Source organism: Ochotona curzoniae, unplaced genomic scaffold (assembly GCF_017591425.1).
Source record: "Ochotona curzoniae isolate NIBS_2020 unplaced genomic scaffold, NIBS_Ocur_1.0 scaffold_2683, whole genome shotgun sequence".
Taxonomy (NCBI): Eukaryota; Metazoa; Chordata; class Mammalia; order Lagomorpha; family Ochotonidae; genus Ochotona; species Ochotona curzoniae.
In genome coordinates this window covers 4,412,097-4,432,189 of record NW_024467100.1, presented here as the reverse complement: position 1 = coordinate 4,432,189, position 20,093 = coordinate 4,412,097, and the positions used below count along the sequence as shown (strand labels likewise).

The following is a 20,093-nucleotide window of genomic DNA, read 5'->3' as shown; positions in this document are numbered from 1 at the left end:
TGGGGAAAGCAATGGGACATGTCTCAAGTCCTGGGGCCCCTACCATCCTTTTGGGAGTCCTGGATGAAGTTCTCGGCTCCTGGATTCAGTCTGGCATAACCTACGTCATTGCAGCTCTCTGGAGAGTTAACCAGCAGATGGAAGACTCTCTCTCTTACTGTTTCAAATACACATACACACACCACAAAATATGAAAAGTGAGAGTATTGTGAGATCAACCTTGAAAGATAAACACACATACAGAGAGAGACAGAGAGAGAGAGAGAGGAGAAAGAGAGAGAGAATCTTCTATCTACTAACTCACTCTTACAAATGGTTGCAACTGAGGAACTGCACCCAGGGGTCCCACATGAATGGCAAGAACTCAAGTGCTGCTGCCTTCTGGTGTGCTTATCATCAGTAAACAGGATAGGAAGTGAAAGCAGGACTCAAACCTGGCACCCTGTGATGGAACACCCAGTGTCCTAACTGCTGCTTTATCTGCTGCACCACAGCCCCTACCCTTATGATATGAGCTTTGTAATGTTCTGAGAGATGATCAGAAATTGTTGAAATCCTTTCACTCTAGAAGATATAAAAGGAAATGTTGTCATCTTAAACAAAACAAATGGGATCTACATAGTTTGACATGGGCAGGTTGAAAGTGTGAATGATAAAACTAAAACAGCCACGTCGGAAAGAAAAGTTGAGGGCAGGGTGAGGATTTAAAAAAAGAAACACATCATTATTGTGACAGAAGACCCAGTTTTATTTTTGGACCATATTATAGTACAAATTTTAATTGAGGCTCTCTTCTCACCACCACATACAAACATGAAACACAGAGAACATCTATGTCATTTGGCCAGCAGGTGGCACTACAAGATTCTTCTAAAAGATACAGTCAAGGATTTTACTTCTTCATAAAAGCAGTCATCAGTGTTTACACGTACATTTACGACGGCAGAAATACACGTGATTTATTGGAAATGTTTTCACAAGATTCCTTTTCGTTTTCACATACTGGATTTTATTTATTTTGATAAACATCTTCCTGTAAAGGAAGAAAAATGAAGCCCCCTGAGGGCTTAAAGCGAAATTGTCCTCGATGGCTGCCTGTCCCTGCTTCTCTGTATTGCTTACTGCAGCCATGTCCACGGTGCTTATGCCATGTGTCACTGTCAGCCCTTATCTTATGGTTAGAGAAGGGATTTAGACGGTGCCCTGCGTGGGGAGGACTCCTCGTGTCCAAATATCTCTGCAACGCTAAGCAACCTCTCAGACTCCGGGGGCACCCTGTGCCGGAGGTACCGAGCGTTTTTGACCTTTGTGAGCAACTCTAAGAAAGTCAGCTTTGTGGACTCGCCTTTGAAGCCGTCGGCGTGTTTCACGGGGTCTGGGGGGATTTGCTTCCCAGCATTCCTGCCTGGCTTTAGATTGGCCCCCTCCGATCCTGTCTCATTAACACATGCCATTCTGCTGTCACCAGCGGGGCTAGAACCAGAGTCCACTTCTGTGGTGTGGGTGGAAACACCTTGGACGTGACACAGGGCAGAGGTGCCCACACTGGGGTCCCCACCCTCGGGTGGGTGCATGCACGCCTCCCCTGGGGCTTGTGGTGTCTCTTCCCCGAGGGAGTCAGCTCTGTCATTTTGAGATCGGCGCTCTCTGGTCTTTGTGGAGTCTTTAGGACCAGTGCGATGCGAAGGAGACCTCTGGGACTCGGCGGCGTGTGTTTCTGGAGTTGGGTGGGTTGCCAAGGTTCTGAGAGAGAGGAAGGGGAAAGCAGAAAGGGGCACGTCATCTGGCGCGGCATCTCACATCCATGACCTTTCAAGCCCGGGCCACGTGCCATCAGCTGAGGCAGCAAAGTAGGGGAGGAAGGGACCTGGCAGAAACGGGGAGTGGTGACGTGGGGAGAGGCTCTGCATTGTCTCAGAGGGAGAAAAACAAGCCAAGGAGGTCATTCGGGGAATAACCTGTTTCCTTACCTGGTCTGAGCAGCCCGTGGGATGCTGGACTTCTGTCCTGCCTGGGAGGCGAGCTTGAGGGCATCTGGTCTCTTCTGAATTCCATTTCCAAAATAAGAGGAGAGCTTTTTCTTGATAATATCTGCTTTTGATGAATTAGTAAGTGCTCAGAGTTGAACTGTGTCCTCCCAGATTCCGTATATTGTAGTCCTAAGCTGCAGTATCTCCAACTGTGACCTGATTTGCAGAGTCTTTACAGAAATCGGGGCTAAAATGAGGCCAGTAAGATGGGCCCTAAGCCAATATGACTGGTGTCCTTTTAAGAAAAGGATATTTGAACACACGCACACACATACACACTCACACTAAACTGGGAAGAGACCCGAGGAGATCAGGAAGAGAGATCTCAGCAGGTGCTGGCTCAGCCCTCAGAAGGAACCAACCCTGTCCTCTGCACTTGATCTTGAACCTCTGCACTCCAGAACTGAGAGACAATGAAGTTTGGTTATTTCATGCACCCAGCATTTGGCCCTTTATTGCAGAGCCCTAGAAAATTACCACAGGAAGAGGAAAGGAGTGCAGGAAACTGGGCTTTCAGAGACTCGAGGTTCGAAAGGCCTTGGTCCGCATTGCATATATGGTAGATCTGGTGTGACAGGGGCAGTGAAATAACGCTGTTTCCCCAATGTGTACCTAGAACATGTTCAAGTGGATTTAGCAACATGGAAGTTAGATGCGTAAGCTGGTTATGCCCAGGGAAGTTTTGTCTGAATGTTTTGCTTGGCAAGGACAGGGTCTTGCGAAGCAGCATGACCTGGGCGTGAGCATATTGTTTCATTCACCACAGCTACGCGACCTCCTCACCCCCTGTGGCATGAGGTCGCAACTGCCAGCCGCGCCAGTCGCTGAGTTCATGTTTCGTCATCGCGTAGTCATAGCTTCTGTAGAGGACCCAGTTTGTTTTCAGAGCAGCCCATGAGTTCGTTTCTTGGAGGCTGTAATCTTTGCTCTAATGGGATTGAGTTCCTTAAATCTACACTGCAGAAAGAAGGCCAGACCAGGCAGACAGAACATGACCAGATAAAGGACCTAGAATTCTTTGGGATGTAGGGTGACAGAGAGTCATCTGTGGCCTCTCTTCTTTGTCTTCTTGGGTGAGGGTGTGGTTTGCTTTTGTTTTTGTTTTTCCTGTGAAAGCTTTACCCATCCTAACATGCTAAGGGAGTCAGTGCTGATTCTCCTGCTCTTAGATCTGGAGGAGCAGCAAGCTTAGAAAGAACCTTGTCTCCTCTCTGACACCTGTCTGTACCTGGTATTCCCCCTGTGAATCCCAGTCCCTACACCCAGTTATGCAATTACCAAGTGTATTTGAGGGCTGACTCCGTGCCAGGTCATACACCTATAAAGGATGCTTCAGAAGATTCATGGGGGAAAATGGAATTACAAGATAAGCTGATCTGTGTGCAAAAACAAACAAAAAACCAAACAAGCAAAAAACCCTCCATACATATCTCTTTCATAATATGCATTTTCCATAAACTGTTTTGAAGACTTTGGGTGCTTCACTTTTTTTCCCTGTTGCATATATAATTAGTCATAAAGTTCTGACAATTCATTTTTCTAGATACCGTGTGATGCTGGTTCTTTGCATGTTCTCCAATGGGAAGCCTGGTTCACCATGACCTGAAAGTTGGAATTCGCTCAGCTGTGCTTAGCTTGCTCTCTGTCTTACCATCAGCCTTGCCTCAGAGTGAGCTTTCTAATCTTTGAATGTATACCCTCCTTACTGCCAAAGCCCAGAGGGGTATTTGAAATCATCTGGGTGCTGAAGGCCATTGGAAAAAAAAAAAGATTTATGTGGCTTGGAACCAGAAAGATGAAAACTGGAAGTCTTGGAACGGAAGCTTCTGGGGGATGCAGCATGACAAAGACAATGGTTAGCAAAGCCAAATGCACCAGGCCGTGTAATTAAGCTGGCATGTCATCACAGTCAGGCCAAAGGGGGGGGGGGCGTTCTCCAGAGAGCAAGCTGTAGGAGTCTACACTCCTGGTGGTGCCTCCTCCCTATCTTCTCCCTCATGTTCCTTAGCAACCTCCTGGTGGCCCTGAAGACACATGAGCATTAATACTGACAATGTTTTTCCCAAGAATAAAAGCTTCCTGGCAAACCTGAGGAGTGCTCTTCCCTTCTGCTTGCTGAGAGAGTTCTCTCCAGCCACCTGCTTGAAATCTAATCTTGTCTCTCAGTCTTTTATCCGCTTTTGTTTTCAATCGCACTGCGCCCCCTTCAAGCCTGCTCACTGGGAAGATGCTGCCTCTCCTGCCTTGTTTCTGAAGATGGGCTACTTACTATCTTCTTTACCCATCATGCTTCCTGCACTCTCCTACACCTATCAGGCTGTTGGCAGCGAGCCTTGCTAATTCATGCTTCTTTGCAACAAACTGTTCCTTCTGCTAGGGGTGGCCCCATCCTTTCTCCTTTTCCCCTTAGATGATGTTCCCACACTGCTGGGAGATTTTACCCAAGGCCCTTGACAGAGAAGCCTTCCATCACTCCCATTCTCCTTTGAAAATAGCTGACTTAGCAACTAGCACCTTCTCTTGTGGTGTTTCTCCATAGCGTTATGCTCCTGTTTAAACAGGAGCACCTGGAGGGCAGAGACCATGGGTTTTGTTTCACATCTACACTCCAGACTCGTGAGGAGTTGTACCAGCGATTTATGTTTGGGCTGCAAAACAGCCATCCCGGCATGATGTGCCTTGGTGCCATCTCAGTCGAAAATATAGATCTTTGAGTCTCATTTTTAAACTTCTGATCCAAATGATTAAGATGAAGATTGGCAATCTGCATGTTAAATAATACACTAAGTGTCATATAACTGGATTTCTGTAATGATTGTGTTAATTATAAAATTATTACTGGACACAGCGCCTCATAATATCAAGACTCCATAATACTGTTTCTTACCCTTCTCCCTCATTTTACGCTCAAGGAATTTGAGAAATACACAGACAGAGACCTTGAAATCAGTCTTCTGTTTTCTGAGCCAAGCTCTTTCCAACCACCTGGAATAGAGGCGGGCTCCCAGCCCATCAGGGTCTGGGCTTTCATGCATGCTCCTGTTTAAGAGTTGGAGTCAGATCTCTAGTGTGGTTCTTGAAAATGAAAGTGGAGCTCAGTCCAATGGTTTTTTCTAAGATCATTTTCTAGAATGTGAACTTTCATTCTAAGCAGGCAGACAGGATCTTGCAACTGGAGTTAGTACTCTGTCAACTTTGCTGCAGTATCCACAAATAACCAGATATCATTAGAAAAGTTTAGGGATTTGAAAAAATTTCCAGGCTAGGTAATTGCACATGTCTCTTGCTTTTGTGTCTATGTACTAGATGTGTAGACCTGAAAGATTTTATTTTTGATCATGGCTCTTAGATTTTCTTTCACTTTCTGACTTCCCAGGATGGGGGCCCTTTGAATAAGAAGGGATATCTATGTTTTATTGAAGTAATAGTAACAGTTAATCACTTTAATGACAGAGGAAAACTAGTTTCAATGAACTGCATTAACAGTGCTAATTTTCAAAAACAATGGAAGAGGTTGATTCTTTATTGATAAATTAAATACTTATAGAGTACTTGCTGTGTGTTAGTCCTCAAACAGTATCATGAAATATCATTTCCATTTTACATTTAAGGAAACTGAGGCACTAATCTCAGAGACTTTTTTTCCTTTTGTTTTGAAAGTTTCCTTTCAAACAATGGGCTAGGAACAAGACTTGTACAGTTGTTGAATAACCAGTTGTTGGAGACAAAAGGGAAAGAATAGAGGTCTGAAAGGGATGCAACCAGATCAGACACGGCAAAAGGAAAGAGGTATGAAAAAATACAAAGAGGAAGAGAAAACAAATGATTTAAGAAAGAGTGAGCTAATTTAAAAGACAACAGTGGCTGAAAATTTGAGAAGTGATGGTGCAAAAAGGCATATGAGTGGAAGGCTTGCAAGCCTACATGTTGGAAAGCTCAGCACCCCGATTGCGACCAGCAGGCCTTGCATTCCTGCCCTCCCAGGCTCTGGAAAGGTCTGAGATGAAAATAAGCAAGGGGCTCTCCACCTTACGCTGCTCCTGCAGTCTGTAGCTGCTACCCCAGTGCTGAAAGCCTTACCTTGCTGCAACCTCTGTAGTTCTCTCTGGAGCTGTCGCTGCTCCCTGGTCAGCAGCTTCACGTGGTACAAGCAGATCTCCTCGAGTCTTTGCAGTCTCTGGCCCAGGATGGCTTCAGCCTGCTTGGCAGTCTTCCTCTCCAAATCAAAATGTTTGTACAGCGGTCCTTTGACCAAGTGTCTCTCCACTCTCTTCATGGTCTTGAGACCAGAAAGTAAGATTCCTCCAGGTGCCACACAAGTAAGGTGATGAAGCAAGAGCAGGATGGTCACCCCTGGCTTTCAGACCAAGACCCACATCAGAAACGGGGAATTTTTGAAAACACAACTGTAGAATCAGATGAAATCATACTGTTGAGAAACTGCCCTTTAGAGAGATGAACTTCCAAAGTGATCGGAAGGAGGAAGGGCAAAGTTCCTCTTCTGAGCTTCAACCTGCTCGACAGTGAAGTAGTGATAGGAAACAGGTTCCTTACGCAGTCCCCAATCAGATTTCTGCACTGCCCAAGTGAAAAAAATGTATGAACACCTCTTTGGGAAAAATAGATCATTGAGTGAAGTGTCTTATTCACTCAATGAGCTAAGTCCATTCTGTGGTTTCCTAAAGGATCCCTGCACATATGTTTGGAGAGTTGGCGACTTAGGGCAAAGACTTCTGGTTGCCTTTCATTTCATTCACTCTCACAAGCCTGCAGTCCTACCATGCGCTAGCTGTTGTGTGGGAGTTGAGGGGTGAATAAGATGCAGTTTCTACTCTCAAGGAGTTTTTTTTAAGAGTTGTGACGTTGAAGTCTGGTAAGTCCTTCCAAATTGGTACAGCTGATATCACCCAGAGTGGGAGGAGAGAGGTCTGCTGACTCTGAAATAGAACAGCTTCCAGACGTGGCGCTTACGCCCTGCAAGTCCAAGATGAGCATCTGTTCAGCAAGTGGCTTCCCCGGTGCTCATCGGACCGAACATTTTGGAAGCAGGGATACAAACCAATTGTTCTCCATGAAGTTTTGGGGTGTCATAACACAGGAAAGAGTTCAGCATTAAAAGAGAGGATAAGGTCAGGACATAATAAGGAAAGACATAGGTTATGGAATCTAACACTCATACTGAACTTTCTGCCAAAGAACAAGAGAATAGCACTTACCTTTGGTTCCCGGGCACTCACAGTGAGAAAAGCACCTGTTTCTTTTGCTGTGTCAGGCTCACTGTGGATGAATGAACTTGCCTTTCTTTAGTAAACTGGAGATTCTGATGCTGTGGGGATAAAGAAATGGGACCTCTGGAGAGGGCTGGGGTGGAGAACAGTGAATGCACTTGAAAGCTCTTTTCTCTCCCACACCCTGCGGTCAGGAATGTTAATGCCCTGAGCTATGGGCACCAATCCCTGCTCGGGCAGCAGAGCTCTCAACAGCTTTCAGCTTTCAGCAGGAAGCCTGCCAGCTCTGAGCCCTTCCCAGAGGGGCCCACACTGCTTCTTCTGGGCTGTATCCATGGGAGCTAAGAGTGAAAGCCAATAATGCCTGTGTTCTCAAATTCTCTCTGTCTTCCTCTTTCTCACTCCCTCCCTGTCACTTTTATTTCCTCTCCTGGGACCTTTTGATATACTTCTCTTCCCCACCTCTACGTCTACTTCTTAGGAACCAAATCAGACCCTCAAAGAAAGCGCTCTGTTTTGTTGTTGTAGTCATTGTTCGTGTTCTCATGATTGTACACATTCTGTGCAGGAAACTAGTTCAATTACTTCACACCACTGCACACCCTACTGACGCACCCCCCAGACTTCTATACGTGTTTAGTGCATCTCAGTGCTTATTGGATCTTCGTTGAGATGTAGATACCCTTGGCAAAGTGTGACTTGAATAAATGTTTAATCTCGTGTTTTAGATAGTGGCCGTGGAAGGCTGGGTTGACATTGGTGACAAGATGAGATCCTGTGTGGAACTTTTCCTGTGACTGTGGGGTTCCACTGGAAAGTAAGAAGCGCTCATACATCCCAGGCTGCCACCAAAGGCACCTGACAAGTCCCCAGAGCTTATTGGAATTCAGCAGCACTGGTACTACCGCCCAGAATAATCACCCAACTAATGGCCAGGTCAGAGAAGCTTCTGGGCACTGAGAGGGGAGAGGCATCATTGCTCCTGCAGTAGGAGGAAATGCTTTCTACAGTGCTTTCTCATTTAAATCTCCAGAGTTTAAATGCATGAGGCAGGATTCTGAGACAATCACCACAGAGAACAGGGTTCCTGACAAAGGAGAACTGGACCCCAAGCCCCGAAGCAGAGCTTCCTGAGCTGCAGGTGAAAGACCAGCATCTATCTGCAGCCATCACAGTATGTTCTAGGGAGAGGCTTTCTAGCAAAGCTGAGATCGCATGAGTCTTTTTGAGTGAGAACTGAAGGGGGAGCTGTTTGCTGACATCATGTGTGGCTGAAGGGCAAACAAAAGTCATGGTGGCCAAATCCATCCTAGTCATCCTTGGCCTTGTGATAGTGCCAGTGAGGAGCTGCTGCCCTGTGAAGGAGTATGGAGTTCAAACTAGGGAGCAGCAGTCATGGCATTGCTCGCTATAGCCCACCCAGAAGGGAGTAGAACCACAATAAGGGCAGAGGGAGGCTGAGACTTGCGGTATCTGAGTGGAGGTGAACTTGCAAAGCTGTTGTAAAGCGTGTGACCCCTATTCCTTCTGTGTTCTCAGCATCTGTTGTCTGATTTCTTTCCATCTCCCTCTTTACACTCCTGTAGTTTCTGGGGGTTTGGGGGCTTTGAATTGCTGCTTAGGTGGCTTCATTTTGAGCCCACTGTGTTTCTGGGATGAGAATCAATCCCCCCTCCCATGTGCCACTTTTGCACATGCTGGCTGGTGCTGCAATGTGATCTGGGCAACCCCAAAGAACCCTACCTGGCCTGTTCCCAGCCCCAGCTTTTGTACTCACCAGCAGGTGCTGCAGCCTAGCCTGGCCAGTCACCCTGAACACCCCTCTTGCACTCACTAGCAGGTGTTGTGGCCTATTCAGGGAGTCTCCAAGGACCCCTATCAGGCTGCCCCCAGCTCCTGTGTGATGGTGGGTCCTGTGATCCACCTAGTCAGCTCACACTTCCCTCCCCCACTAAAGTCACAGCTCTCACCAGTGGGTGCTGCAGCCTAAGTCAGCCTGGCCTGCACTCAGGCCCAGAAATCCTGCTATCTTTCAGCTCCTCTTCCTGTTCCATTCCACCTACCCTCATGCAGAAAATTGCTTGCTGTTTGTCCTGTGACTGGGCCATAGGAGGTGCTACAGAAAGTCTTCCTCCAGCCAGTTTTGGAAAGTTTATTAGGATTTTGTTAGTATTATGACCAGTTTATAAATGTCATTAGTCTCTGAGACGTACATAGCCTCTTGCAATGGTCTAGTTTTTCCATGTTGGTTCTTCAGTTTCTCTTTTTGTTCACATCTTTTTGACAGATCTGTTGAAACTGTTTTCTTAGTGCTACAGCACTTGGATTCTCTTTCCTTTGAGGTAGAGAGCTGTAAGTGCCTTTGAAGTCTGTTTGGAGATCATCTATGGGATTTTGTGGGTTGATCCTGTGAGGCAGTGTTTTGGGCGCCTAGATGGGGGAGCACTGGAAAGACCACTGCTGGCCTTGGGTCTCTTCTTGATCTTCGGAATCAGCCTCTTCGCTGTCCTGTTGAGATTGGTCGAGGTGACCGGGTCTGCTGAAGCACCCCTGATCAACTTTTTCTCCTATGGGCTGGCCATGGTCGCCTTCAGCCACGCCCTAGGCACCCTGCATGTCTCCCTGCACAGGAGCGATGGAGTCCTGTGGTGGAGGCTGGTAGCAGCATGGTAGCATTCGGCGCCTGCCTTGGTGCCAGCGAGGACGGGCCTGGCCATCAGATGTTGCATCTGAGCTATCGCTGTCAGTGGCAAGGCAATTGTGTGGGTAGTGGGGCCTAGGAGCCCTCCGGTGTGGGTAGCACTGGGATCGGGTGCACTTGGGCACATACTTGCTGCCCTGGACTGCGGCTCCCCCAGGGCTGGTGACACTGGCCACTTCCACGCCCTTCTTGCCCTCCACCATGTCAAACTCCAAGGTCTCACCATCTCCCAGGCTGCGCAGGTACTTCCAGGGGTTGTTCTTGATGGCCACCTGGTGCACGAAGATGTCTTCCAGAGTATCATTTTTGGTAATGAATCCGTATCGGTTCTTGACATTGAACCATTTCACTGTGACCAGCACTTTGATGGCAAGAATCTTGTTGTTCCCACTGGCATTTGCCAGCTCTGTGAGGCCCAGGCCTGTGGTGGAGGGCGTGGGCTCAGTGGGCACCTGCTGGAATTTGGCCATGCTGCTCTGGGTGGTGGTGATGGTGGTTGGGACTGGCTGCAGCAGGTGCGGCTCCCCCCAGGGTGTCATGGTGCCCAGGCCAGCGGCGGTGGTGGCACTATTCCGGGCCCTCTGGGGTCTACTCTTTGCCCCTGCTCCTGAGTCAATCCCAGCCACTCCATCTTCTTCCTTCAGGGATTCAGGAATGCTGGAATCTGGTGACTGTGGGATATGGTGGTGACACCTGCCTTACTCCTGGCTTTACCTCCTCTTGCAAATGCTTAATCTGGATGGGTAGGGCTTGATCTTGGGAGTATTTCTGTGGCAATGGGTATCTGTCTTTCTCCTGCCGTTTGGCCAGGGACTTCTGCAGGGTGGACATGATGTCACAGATGAGCTGCTTTGCTTTTTGGTTGTTTGCTTTGAGCAGCTGCTCACGAGTACGGAGCTCCTTCTTCATTGCAGAGCAATTCCACTCCTTCTCATGGAAGGACACTTGAAGCTTTGAGTTGGAATCTTCTAAAGCCATGATCGTTTGCTGAGTGGTGTCCAATAATTTTTCATTTTTCTCTTTTACATTTTGTAGCTCCATTTCCAGAATAGACATCCGGCCTTCGAGATTTTTCACAGATTCATTCAAAGTTGTGTTTTCATCTTCCTTCTTTTGAAGATTTTCCTTCAGCGATTGTAACTACCTGGTTTTGACTTTGAGGCAGATCTTTTTCCTTTTCACTAACTTCATCAAACTGGCTTGCTTTGTCTTCAGAGCTTTTATTTGTGATGACATTTATTTGTGTTGTGCCACCAGTTCTGAAGTCTGGGCCAGGGACTGTGCAAGTGTCTCCATTTTATCTTTGGCCACTAAGGATCTTTTCAGGCTCTTCATTTCTTCATGGAGGTCTTTCAAAGACTCCCTCCAGGTGCCCGATGTTCCCGCCCCCATGGTGTCTTCTGATGGTGTTGTGTTGGAGGACTCTCCCAAAAGTTGGAACTGACTTAAGGCATCTCCTGTGGTTGAAGAAGGCTCATCATGAGTTTTGAGGATTTGAGGAACTTCCTTTCCCAACTCTGCTGGCAGTTTCTCGATGGTGTGTTTCACTGCAGCGGATGGTGCCTTGTCTGCGCTGGAATTCCAGTCCGTAGGGTCAGTGAAGGGCTCCCTTTCCTCTTGGTCACTCAGCAGAGCTGTGTGCCATGTGTGGAGGGCTCTTATTTCAGCATCTTTCTCTTGTCAGGTGTTCTGAGAAAGGGCCAATAGTTTGTTCTTCCGTTCCATCATCCAGAACAATGTTCGGAGCTCTGCCAAAAAAAATTGCCATAGTCTCATCTTGATGTTTTCACACGGCACTCCTCAGCACCACTTTAACTACATATAAAAAATAACTCCAAAGAAGAGCCATAGTATAGCTGAGCAGTCCCAGGAAGCTGCGTACGCCAGAGCGCAGGCCATCATCTCGCCAGGACATGTTTGCGTGCGGGTCGCTAAACTGGTCTGGACCGCTTGGAAGACGCGTCCAGCTCAGTTGGACAGTTCCGCAAAGTGTTGCCAGAGCAAGGCATGCTGGGGCTTTATATAGGCAGCACACAATGGGGTTGCCTGGAGACAGCAGCTCCAGTGTTCCGTCCTCTGCCCCTCTGAAGCCCATTGGCTCCTTAGCCCTCTTTGTGGCCCCTCTTCCTCCCCAGATGAGGCTCCCACCAGGCCTGAAAAGCCCCCAAATAAATCCTCTTTCCCTGCAGTGTGTGCCTAAGCATAGTATTAAAAATACAGGAGCTGGCCTTCTGGTGCCCCAACCCACACCCCTTCTGTGTACAGTCTACCCAGGGTCAGGGCTGATGTCAGAGCCCCAGGCTGTCCCTTGCTTTGCCCAGCCTGAACCCCATGGGCTGCCACCGCTGCCTGAAGGAGCAGCTCGATTGCCTGAAGCAGCTGGTCAGGCCAACTGTAGGCAGGCAAGTGTGCTGGGCTCGGGCAGAGTCTCTCTGGATTGTTGGCAGGACGGCCGCTCCTCAGGTCCAGCAGGTTCCGGGTGGGCATCAGCCATGCCCAAGGGCCAGTGACCCAGCTACGACCTGAGCACCAAGCTCTGTGAGACACTTGAGAACAGCCAGGTGGGCTGTTGTCTGTACATCTCTTTCTCTCTCTCTTTTCAAATTTGGCTTAGCAGATTTGCAGGGATAAAAAGAAAGAGAAAGAGCTTCCATCTGCTGATTCACTCCCCAAAGGGCCACAACAGGAAGCTGAACCAGTCTGAAGCCCGGGACCAGGAGCTTCTTCCTGGTCTCCTACATGGGCGTAGGATCCCAAGGCTTTGATCCATGCTCTACTGCTTTCACAGGCCATAAGCAGAAAGCTGGCTGGGAAGTGGAGCAGCGGGACAAAAGGGATCTTGGCACATGCAAGTCAAGAGTTTAGCCACTGAGCCAACGTGCTGGGCCTCCACAGGCAGCTTTTGGGGGCCCCTGTTTTCCGTTGTCGTATCTTGAAAGATTGTTGATCCCATCCTTATCCCACCTCTCCAGGGATGCACTCAGTTTGGACTCCCCGCCTTGGGCTAAGACTCTGTAACTTCTGTGCCCAGAGCTGTGCAGAGGGGATGAAAGCACTGCCTTCACACCTCCCCTGCCCTGCCGAGCTTTCTCTTCTCCCAGCACAGCACAATGGCTGTAGGCAGCTAAATTATTAGTTGCAAGGGCGTATCTTTAGTGGGCTTGATTGTTCTGACTGGTCGCCAGCTTCATTACACCAGAGGTGTGAAACTCTTGCTAAGGCCTGTTGGACAGCCCGCGTCCAAGTGCCCACAGACCTGGGTGCTCATTGTGGAGCCTGGCCTGGCCTTCAAACTTTTTCTTTGCATCTTTGTTTGAGGTACTTGAGGCTTTCTGTTGGCTTAGATGAGCCAGCTGTCTTTAGTCTCATGTTCATCTGGGTCTGCTCTCTTTCACGAAGGCGAAGAAGTGGCCCAGTCTTGCCACATGTGCTCCAGGATGAGACCGCATGTCTGTATCATCCTGAACTCCGCGGTTTAGTTGGGGAGGCCCTGAGAAACTTCCCCGGAAGGTCTTCTGTCCTTGGTCTTGTGGTGTGCCAGCCTTTGCAGGTTCAGGCTCAGTCTACTCCCTGCACCAGCCAACACATGTGCCAGTGGGTGCTGCTGCCACTCCCAGTCCTGGCTCTCACACAAACCTGTGGGTGTTGCAGCCTAGCCAGCCTCAGGCCTGGTTCTCACATGCCCTGATGCGTGCTGCCTTCAGCTTCTTGGGACAGCCCCATGAACCCCTACCTGGCCTAAACCCAGCCTGATTTTACATGTGCTCTTGGGTATTGCAGCCTAACCTGACCTGGCCTTCTTCCTACCCCCTCCAGCCATAGTTTTCTTGTGCACTTGCAGGTGTTACAGCCTATTCGGGGAACCCCCTGCAAACTCCTTCTATGCTGTTCCCAATCCTGACACTTACCAGCTGTTGCTGCAGCCAAGCTTGGCCCACCCTCTTCCAGCTCTTGCTAGTGTGTGCTACAGCATATCCCACTGTGCCTCCAGCCCCCGCTCTTGTGTACACACCATGTAAGTGCAGAGGCCAAGAACTCGGGCTGTTCTCTCCTGCTTTCCCAGGCAGGGAGCTAGATTGGAAGCCCATAGACATTGCAGGTAGTGGCTTTACTTGCTGGCCCCAATGGAGAAATTGTTCAGTAAAATACATTGGGTTGCACCATCATGGGGACCTAATTGCACTGGCATGAGCGTGCGGGGACTGGGGGCTCATGCTCAGGCCTGCAGAGTGGACCCGGGATTCATGCACATGCTTGGATCCCAGGCAGGTGAGTAGGCATGTGGGGGGAGACAGGGACCCTAAGATGGCATCTGGCGAAGTGTGCTGATGTGGTCTTGATGGGAGGCCCCTTGTCAATTCTTCCGTCTTGAACTTGATGTCTGATGCTGACTGCCTGGATTCATTGGCTCCCTGAAATGTGGGGAGGGAATGGCTCATGTTGTTGGTCAGTGCACTGGTCCTGTGCAACCACTCAAGGCCCTGAGTTTTCCCAAATGCACCGAGTGGTCTGGCTCCATAGAAATGTCTGTCACTTCAATCAGACCCCACACGCTTCTCATTCAACCAGCCTTGAGAAACCAATGAATTGTGTCTGTCTCTGTGCATTTTTCTCTTTTTAAAAATTAGTTTATATTTTTTATTGGAAAATCAAATATACAGAGAGAAGGAGAGACAGACAGGAAGATCTATCGGGCACTAGCTCGCTCCCACAACAGATGGAGCTGAGCTGATCTGAAGCCAGAAGCCAGGAGCTTCCTCTGGGCCTCCCACGTGGGTGCAGGGTCCCAAGGCCTTGGGCCATCCTCCATTGCTTTCCCAGGCCATAAACACATGGGAAATGGAGCAGCTGCAGGATCCCGGTGGACTCAAGGCGAGAACCTAGCCACTAGGCTATTGCACCTAGCCCATCCATTTCCCTTTTGTGAGTGCATTTCATGCCCCAAACAGTGGAATTTTCTTCCTTTGTGATAAGATTTAGTTATTTGTTTGAAAGGCGGGGTTACAACAGAGAGAGACAGAGACAGCGTCAGCCAGGGTCCCACCATTCCTGCCTGCCATCCCCTTCAGCGCCTCCTCCCCTGGAAGGCCAAGGCTGTCCACGAGGCTGCAAGTCTTCCTCCAGCCACCAGGTGGCAATGCTGTACCGCGTCAGGGTCCTGTTTGCTGTCCACTGCCCTGACAGGTCCCTGAGAGTGCCCATTAGCTGCTGCTAATGAAGGAAAATCCCACCCCTACACACACTCCATCCAAACCCTTAGTTTCCGGGGCGAAGACTCGTGGATGCCCCTGAAGAACAGGACTGCAGTCTGATTCTCCCTGCCCTCTTCCCATGGGTGGTCTGCCCCTGTAGAAATGTCAGCTGATCTTGACTTGAAGGGGGAGACCCCCAGGGCCAGAAAGAAGGAGAGAAACCTTCAACCCCGACCCCTAAGTTCACAGGGCTGACTCTGCAATCAGCTTGCTGTGTGGCAACCCCAGGCCTGGCATGCCTTCTGTGGTCCTCCGCCAGCCCACCACTGTCCCTGGGTAGGTGTCTGGCTCAGGGGTTAAGCTGGGGACACTCAGAGCCCAGACCAGAGTGCCTCGTGTCAGGAAACAGGGGTCAGGTCTGCCCTCCATGTCTTTTTCCTCTTTTAAATCTTCATTTATTTTACTTGATACGGTTACAGAGAGAGAGAGCGATTCCATCTGCTGGCTCACTCCCAAATGACCTAAACAGCCAGAGTTGGTCCGGTCCATATAGGTGCTAGTTTGAGTCCCGGCTGGTCCACTTACAATCTAGTTCCCTGCTAATGGCCTGGGAAAGCAGTGGAGGATGGCCCAAGTGCTTGGGCCTCTGCACGCACATGGGAGACCAGATGAGGCTGCTAGCTGTAGCCTGGTCTTGTCCCAGCTTTTGTAGCCAATTGGGGAGTGAACCAGCACATGGAAGCACGCTCTCTCTCTCTCTTTCTCTCTCTCTCTCGTCCTGTCTCTGTAACTCTGTTTTTCAAATAAATATGTCTTTTCGGGAAAGATTTATATATTCAATAAGTCTTTATTGGAAAGTCAGGTCATCTTTACAGAGAGAAGGAAAGACAGAGGGAAGGATTTTCCATACACTGCTTCACTCCTCAGCCAGAGCTGAGCCAACCTGAAGTCAGGAGCTTCTTCTAAGTCTCCCATATGGGTGCAGGGTCCCAAGGCTTTGGGCTGTCCTCGACTACTCTCCCAGGCCACAAGCAGGGAGCTGGATGGGAAGTGCGGCTGCTAGGATTAGAATTGGTGCCCATATGGGATCCCCCAGCACGTTCAAGACCAGGACTTCAGCCCTTAGGCCACCGTACTGGGCCCTACTTTCATTTTTAAGGAAAGATTTTCTCTCTCCCATCTGGTATCCCAGTGGCTCGCAGGACCCCGTGTACCTTAGCCCCTGCTGCCCCCTGGTGTGCGCTAGCAGGCAGCTGGGCTGGGAACGCAGTGGGTTAGAGCTCAATACCAGGCTCAAGTGTGCAATGTTGGTGTTCCAAGGGATGGCAAGTGCTGTGCCCAACACCTGACTGAGGGTGCTTCATCCTTGCATTTGCTCTGTTGGGCAACCTTGTGCAACCCCCGAGTCACCCTGGGCCCCAGTACCTGCCCCTGGAACATCCCATCTTCTGCCTGATTGGCTGTGGCCAATCCACAGGTTGTCACCTGTGAGAGGCTTCTGTTTTTTGTCCCCGAGGCCTGCCCGCTCCTACACTGGCAGCACTGGCCAGCAGCTGGTGTCCTGGCTGGGCAGCCATTCTTTGAAGCCATCTTCACCCAGCTCAGCTGTCAGGTCTCCTGGTCCCTCTCTGAGGGATTGGAGCTGATACCTGTGACCAAGGTGGTTGAGGTCCGGGGCCCTGCGCACTGCCTGCTGCTGGGAGAACAGGTGGCCTTCAACGGGCTGACCCGCTGCAGTGGCATTGCCAGTGAGGTGCGAGTCACCAGGACCACCGGCTGGATTGGCCATGTGGCTGGCATGAGGAAGACAATGTCTTCTGGCTGGTGGAGAAGTATGGGCTGCTGGTGTGTGGAGCAGCCTCCCACTGCTACGGCCTGGTGGGGCTGGTGATGGTGAAGGACAATGACATTGTGGTGGCAGGAGACGTCCCGAAGGTACGTGTGCCTCCTGCGTGGCAGTAGTGGTGGTGGGAGGTTTGCCCAGCACCAGCCTGGGCTCCAGGGCTGCCAGAGCCCTCCAGTCTCAATTGTTCCATCTACAAAACGGGCCACTGCACCTGCTGTCCAACCCTGGAACAGGTCTCCAGGGGACCCCAGGGCCCTGTCGCTCTGGCGCCCATCTTCCTGTCTGGAACATCTTCCTCTGAGTTCCATGGAAGTGTCAGACCCAGATACCAAATGCCACTGGTATCTAGCCCTGATTGCACCCACAGAAGTGATCCCCGCGTGTGCATGATTGTACTCCAACAGAAAACATCACCTGGTGTACCTCTTGCATCAGTCCTAAGTTCATTGCCCATTCAGAGCTTTTCCAATCCCAGCTCCATCTGTGCCCAGCCTCAGGACCCCTTCCTATGCCTGCAGGCAGTGTGGGGGGCACGGTGGTGGCTGACTCCATCTTGAAGGTTGAGATAGAGTGCAGCAGCCTGCAGGAGGCCTTGGGTGGGTGCTGCCGGGGCGGGAGCCGAGCTGGTGCTGCTGGTTAATTTCCAGCCAGAGGTGAGCCTGCGGGAGGGAGAGCTCTACTCCAGGGGGTGGGTGCCCCGAGAGGAGCTCTCACTCCCCTGCCTTGTGTCCTGCAGGAGCTTCATCCCATGGCCATGGTGATGAAGGCCCAGTTCCCAAACGCGGTCTTGGAAGCCAGCGGTGGCGTCACACTGGGCAACCTGCATCAGTTCTGCAGGCTGTATGTGGATTTCATCTCCCTGGGGATGCTCACCCAGGCGGCCCCAGTCCTGGACTTCTACCTCAAGCTGTTTGCTGAGGGGACTGCTCCTGTGTTCCATGTTTGCCGATCCTGAAACCAAAGGAGGGGATGCCAGTGGCGGTGGGGAGGTGGTGCCCCCAGGGTGACAGTGGCCATTGGGGCACAGTCAGGGTGAGCTTGGGTCAATTCCTGCCCCGGCCACACACTGACCTCGTTGATGTATATGTCGGTTTCCCAGTCTGTAAAATGGGTCTAATAAAGACTAAACCTTTTGGGTCTTTCTGGGTGGTCGTGAACACCTGATGAGCAGCCTGGTCAGGGTTAGGAAGGACCACAGGGCCCCCTCCCAGCTGCACACTACATCTGTTGAGTCAGCTGTTCATTCCGTCAATGGTGCTTTGTGGTCACCATGAGCCAGGCAGCTAAGGTCACAGAACCATAGTGGCCTGTGCAGGGAGCTCGCAGTGAGTGGAAAGAACCCATAACCAATGGCCAGAAAGAACTCTCTAGCACATAAAACAGGATGAGCGGGGAGGTGGGGGGTTAGGCCCTGGCCAGTGGCAGAGACCCAATGCCACCCTGCGGCAGTGGCTTGCATTGTGTGCTGGCAGCTTTGAAGCCGGGACTAAGGAAAATAGGATGGCTGGGGCATCGACCAGCTCCAGACCACAGAATGGTAGGTCCAAAGTTCTGGACTCTGCTCCAGGAGCAGTTGGAGGCCGGCTGGGGTGTGTGGTCAGCGTGACTGCAGCTCATCCAGAATTTGCACGGGCAGGTGTGAAGGAGGAAGTCAGCATGGCTGTGATGAGAGGTGGGGAGCCCAGGAGGAGGTTGCTGAAGATTCCTTGGTGTTGGGGCATGGCTGGGCGTGGGAGAGAAGGGGAAGCAGGTGGGGACACAGCATCTTGCAAAGTCTCTGGAGCAGGGGAGCCCTGAGGAGTTTCAGGCAGCAGGAAGATGGGTGTGGCTGTGAGGGCCGGTCGCTGGGGCTGCACAGTGGCCAAGGACTGTCACCTCAGCACGTTTGTGCCCACCCATTGCCTCTGCTCCTTCCTCACCTGGCCAGCCAGGGGCAAGGGTGGACCAGGCAGCACCTGGCTCACCATGAAGTTGATTCACTGAGTTTCCCAGAGCGCAATAATGTTGATGTTGATGATGATGGGCTGCTGTCAGTAGGCGGGGCATCACCAGTGCTGGCCCAATGGGTGAGGAAGATCCTGCAGGAGCTGTGTCCATGGGTAGCACCCGTGGGACCCATTCCCTCTGTTACTGCTCGTGGAGCTGGATGCAGACTCTTGTACCTAAAGGAGCCCGCTCGGCAAAGTCACCACTCCTGCTGGTATGAGTCCTGTCTGCTTCATTTCCACCCCAGCTCCCTGTTAGTGTGCCTGGGAGGCCCTGGGGGAATGGCTCACGTGCTTGGGCACCTGCTTCCCACACAAGAGACCTGAATGTAGCTCTGGGTTCCTGGCTTCAGTTCCTGGCCCAGCTCTAGTGGCTCTGGGCATTTAGAGAGTGAACAAGTGGAAAGAAGATTCTCTCTCTTGCTCTCACTCTCTCAAACACTCTGCCTTTTATATAAATAATTTTCTAAAAAATACATAAAGTGATCTCACTGTTCTTCACTCATCCAAATAAATATTCATTGGATACCAACTGTGCCCAGGTGTTGTTCTAGCATATGGCTGTACATCAAGCAGGAGGGAGATAAGCATGTGTGTCTTCCTGGAGCTTATATTCTAGGGTGCGGAAGAACAAAGAGAAATCATGTAAGGATTCACGGACCAGATGTCAGGGGCCAGGGCCGTGGGGTGGCATGCTAAACTTCCACCTGCAGCACCAGCATCTCTTATAGGCACCAGTTTGAGTCCTGGCTGCTCCACGTCCCATCCACCTCCCTGCTAATGGTCTAAGAAAGCAAGGGAGGATGACCCAAGTCCTTGGGTCCCTGTAACCATGGAGGAGACCAGAAAAAAGCTCCTGGCTTTAGATTAGCTCAGCTGTTGAGCTGTTGCCATTTCTGGCCATTTGGGGAGGGAATCAGTGGATGGAAGATCTTTCTGTCTCTCCTCTCTGTAAATCTGCCTTTCCATAAAAATAAATAAATCTTAAAAAAAAAAAATAGAAGAAAAAGAAAATAAAAGAAAACAAAATGTAACCCCACATTTGGGCACCAGAGGGCACTGCAAGCTCCTAGTCTTCCATCTGCCTCTGTGCTCCTTGCCTGGTCTGGGG

General features: G+C 50.4%; 1 protein-coding gene and 1 pseudogene across 1 annotated transcript; one reads left to right on the top strand and one right to left on the bottom strand.

Annotated features, from left to right (window-relative positions):
• Window positions 1-806: 806 nt before the first annotated feature.
• CCDC190 (coiled-coil domain containing 190) lies at window positions 807-6,306 on the bottom strand. The gene is made up of 3 exons (XM_041003266.1): window positions 6,111-6,306; window positions 1,971-2,091; window positions 807-1,743 (listed from the first exon to the last, which is right to left on the bottom strand). Exons 1-3 carry the CDS (start codon window positions 6,304-6,306, stop codon window positions 1,179-1,181), a joined length of 882 nt encoding a protein of 293 aa, XP_040859200.1. The 3' UTR covers window positions 807-1,178.
• Window positions 6,307-12,290: 5,984 nt separating this feature from the next.
• Window positions 12,291-17,952, top strand: LOC121171532 (annotated as a pseudogene).
• Window positions 17,953-20,093: the final 2,141 nt, after the last annotated feature.

Excerpts from the sequence above, each read along its gene's own strand:
- CCDC190 (XM_041003266.1), bottom strand. The coding sequence starts at position 6,306 with ATGAAGAGAGTGGAGAGACACTTGGTCAAAGGACCGCTGTACAAACAT. Across the intron at positions 2,092-6,110 it reads ACTACAGAGGTTGCAGCAAG|ATATTATCAAGAAAAAGCTC; the intron begins GTAAGGCTTTCA and ends CATCAAAAGCAG. Across the intron at positions 1,744-1,970 it reads CCACGGGCTGCTCAGACCAG|AACCTTGGCAACCCACCCAA; the intron begins GTAAGGAAACAG and ends CCTCTCTCTCAG.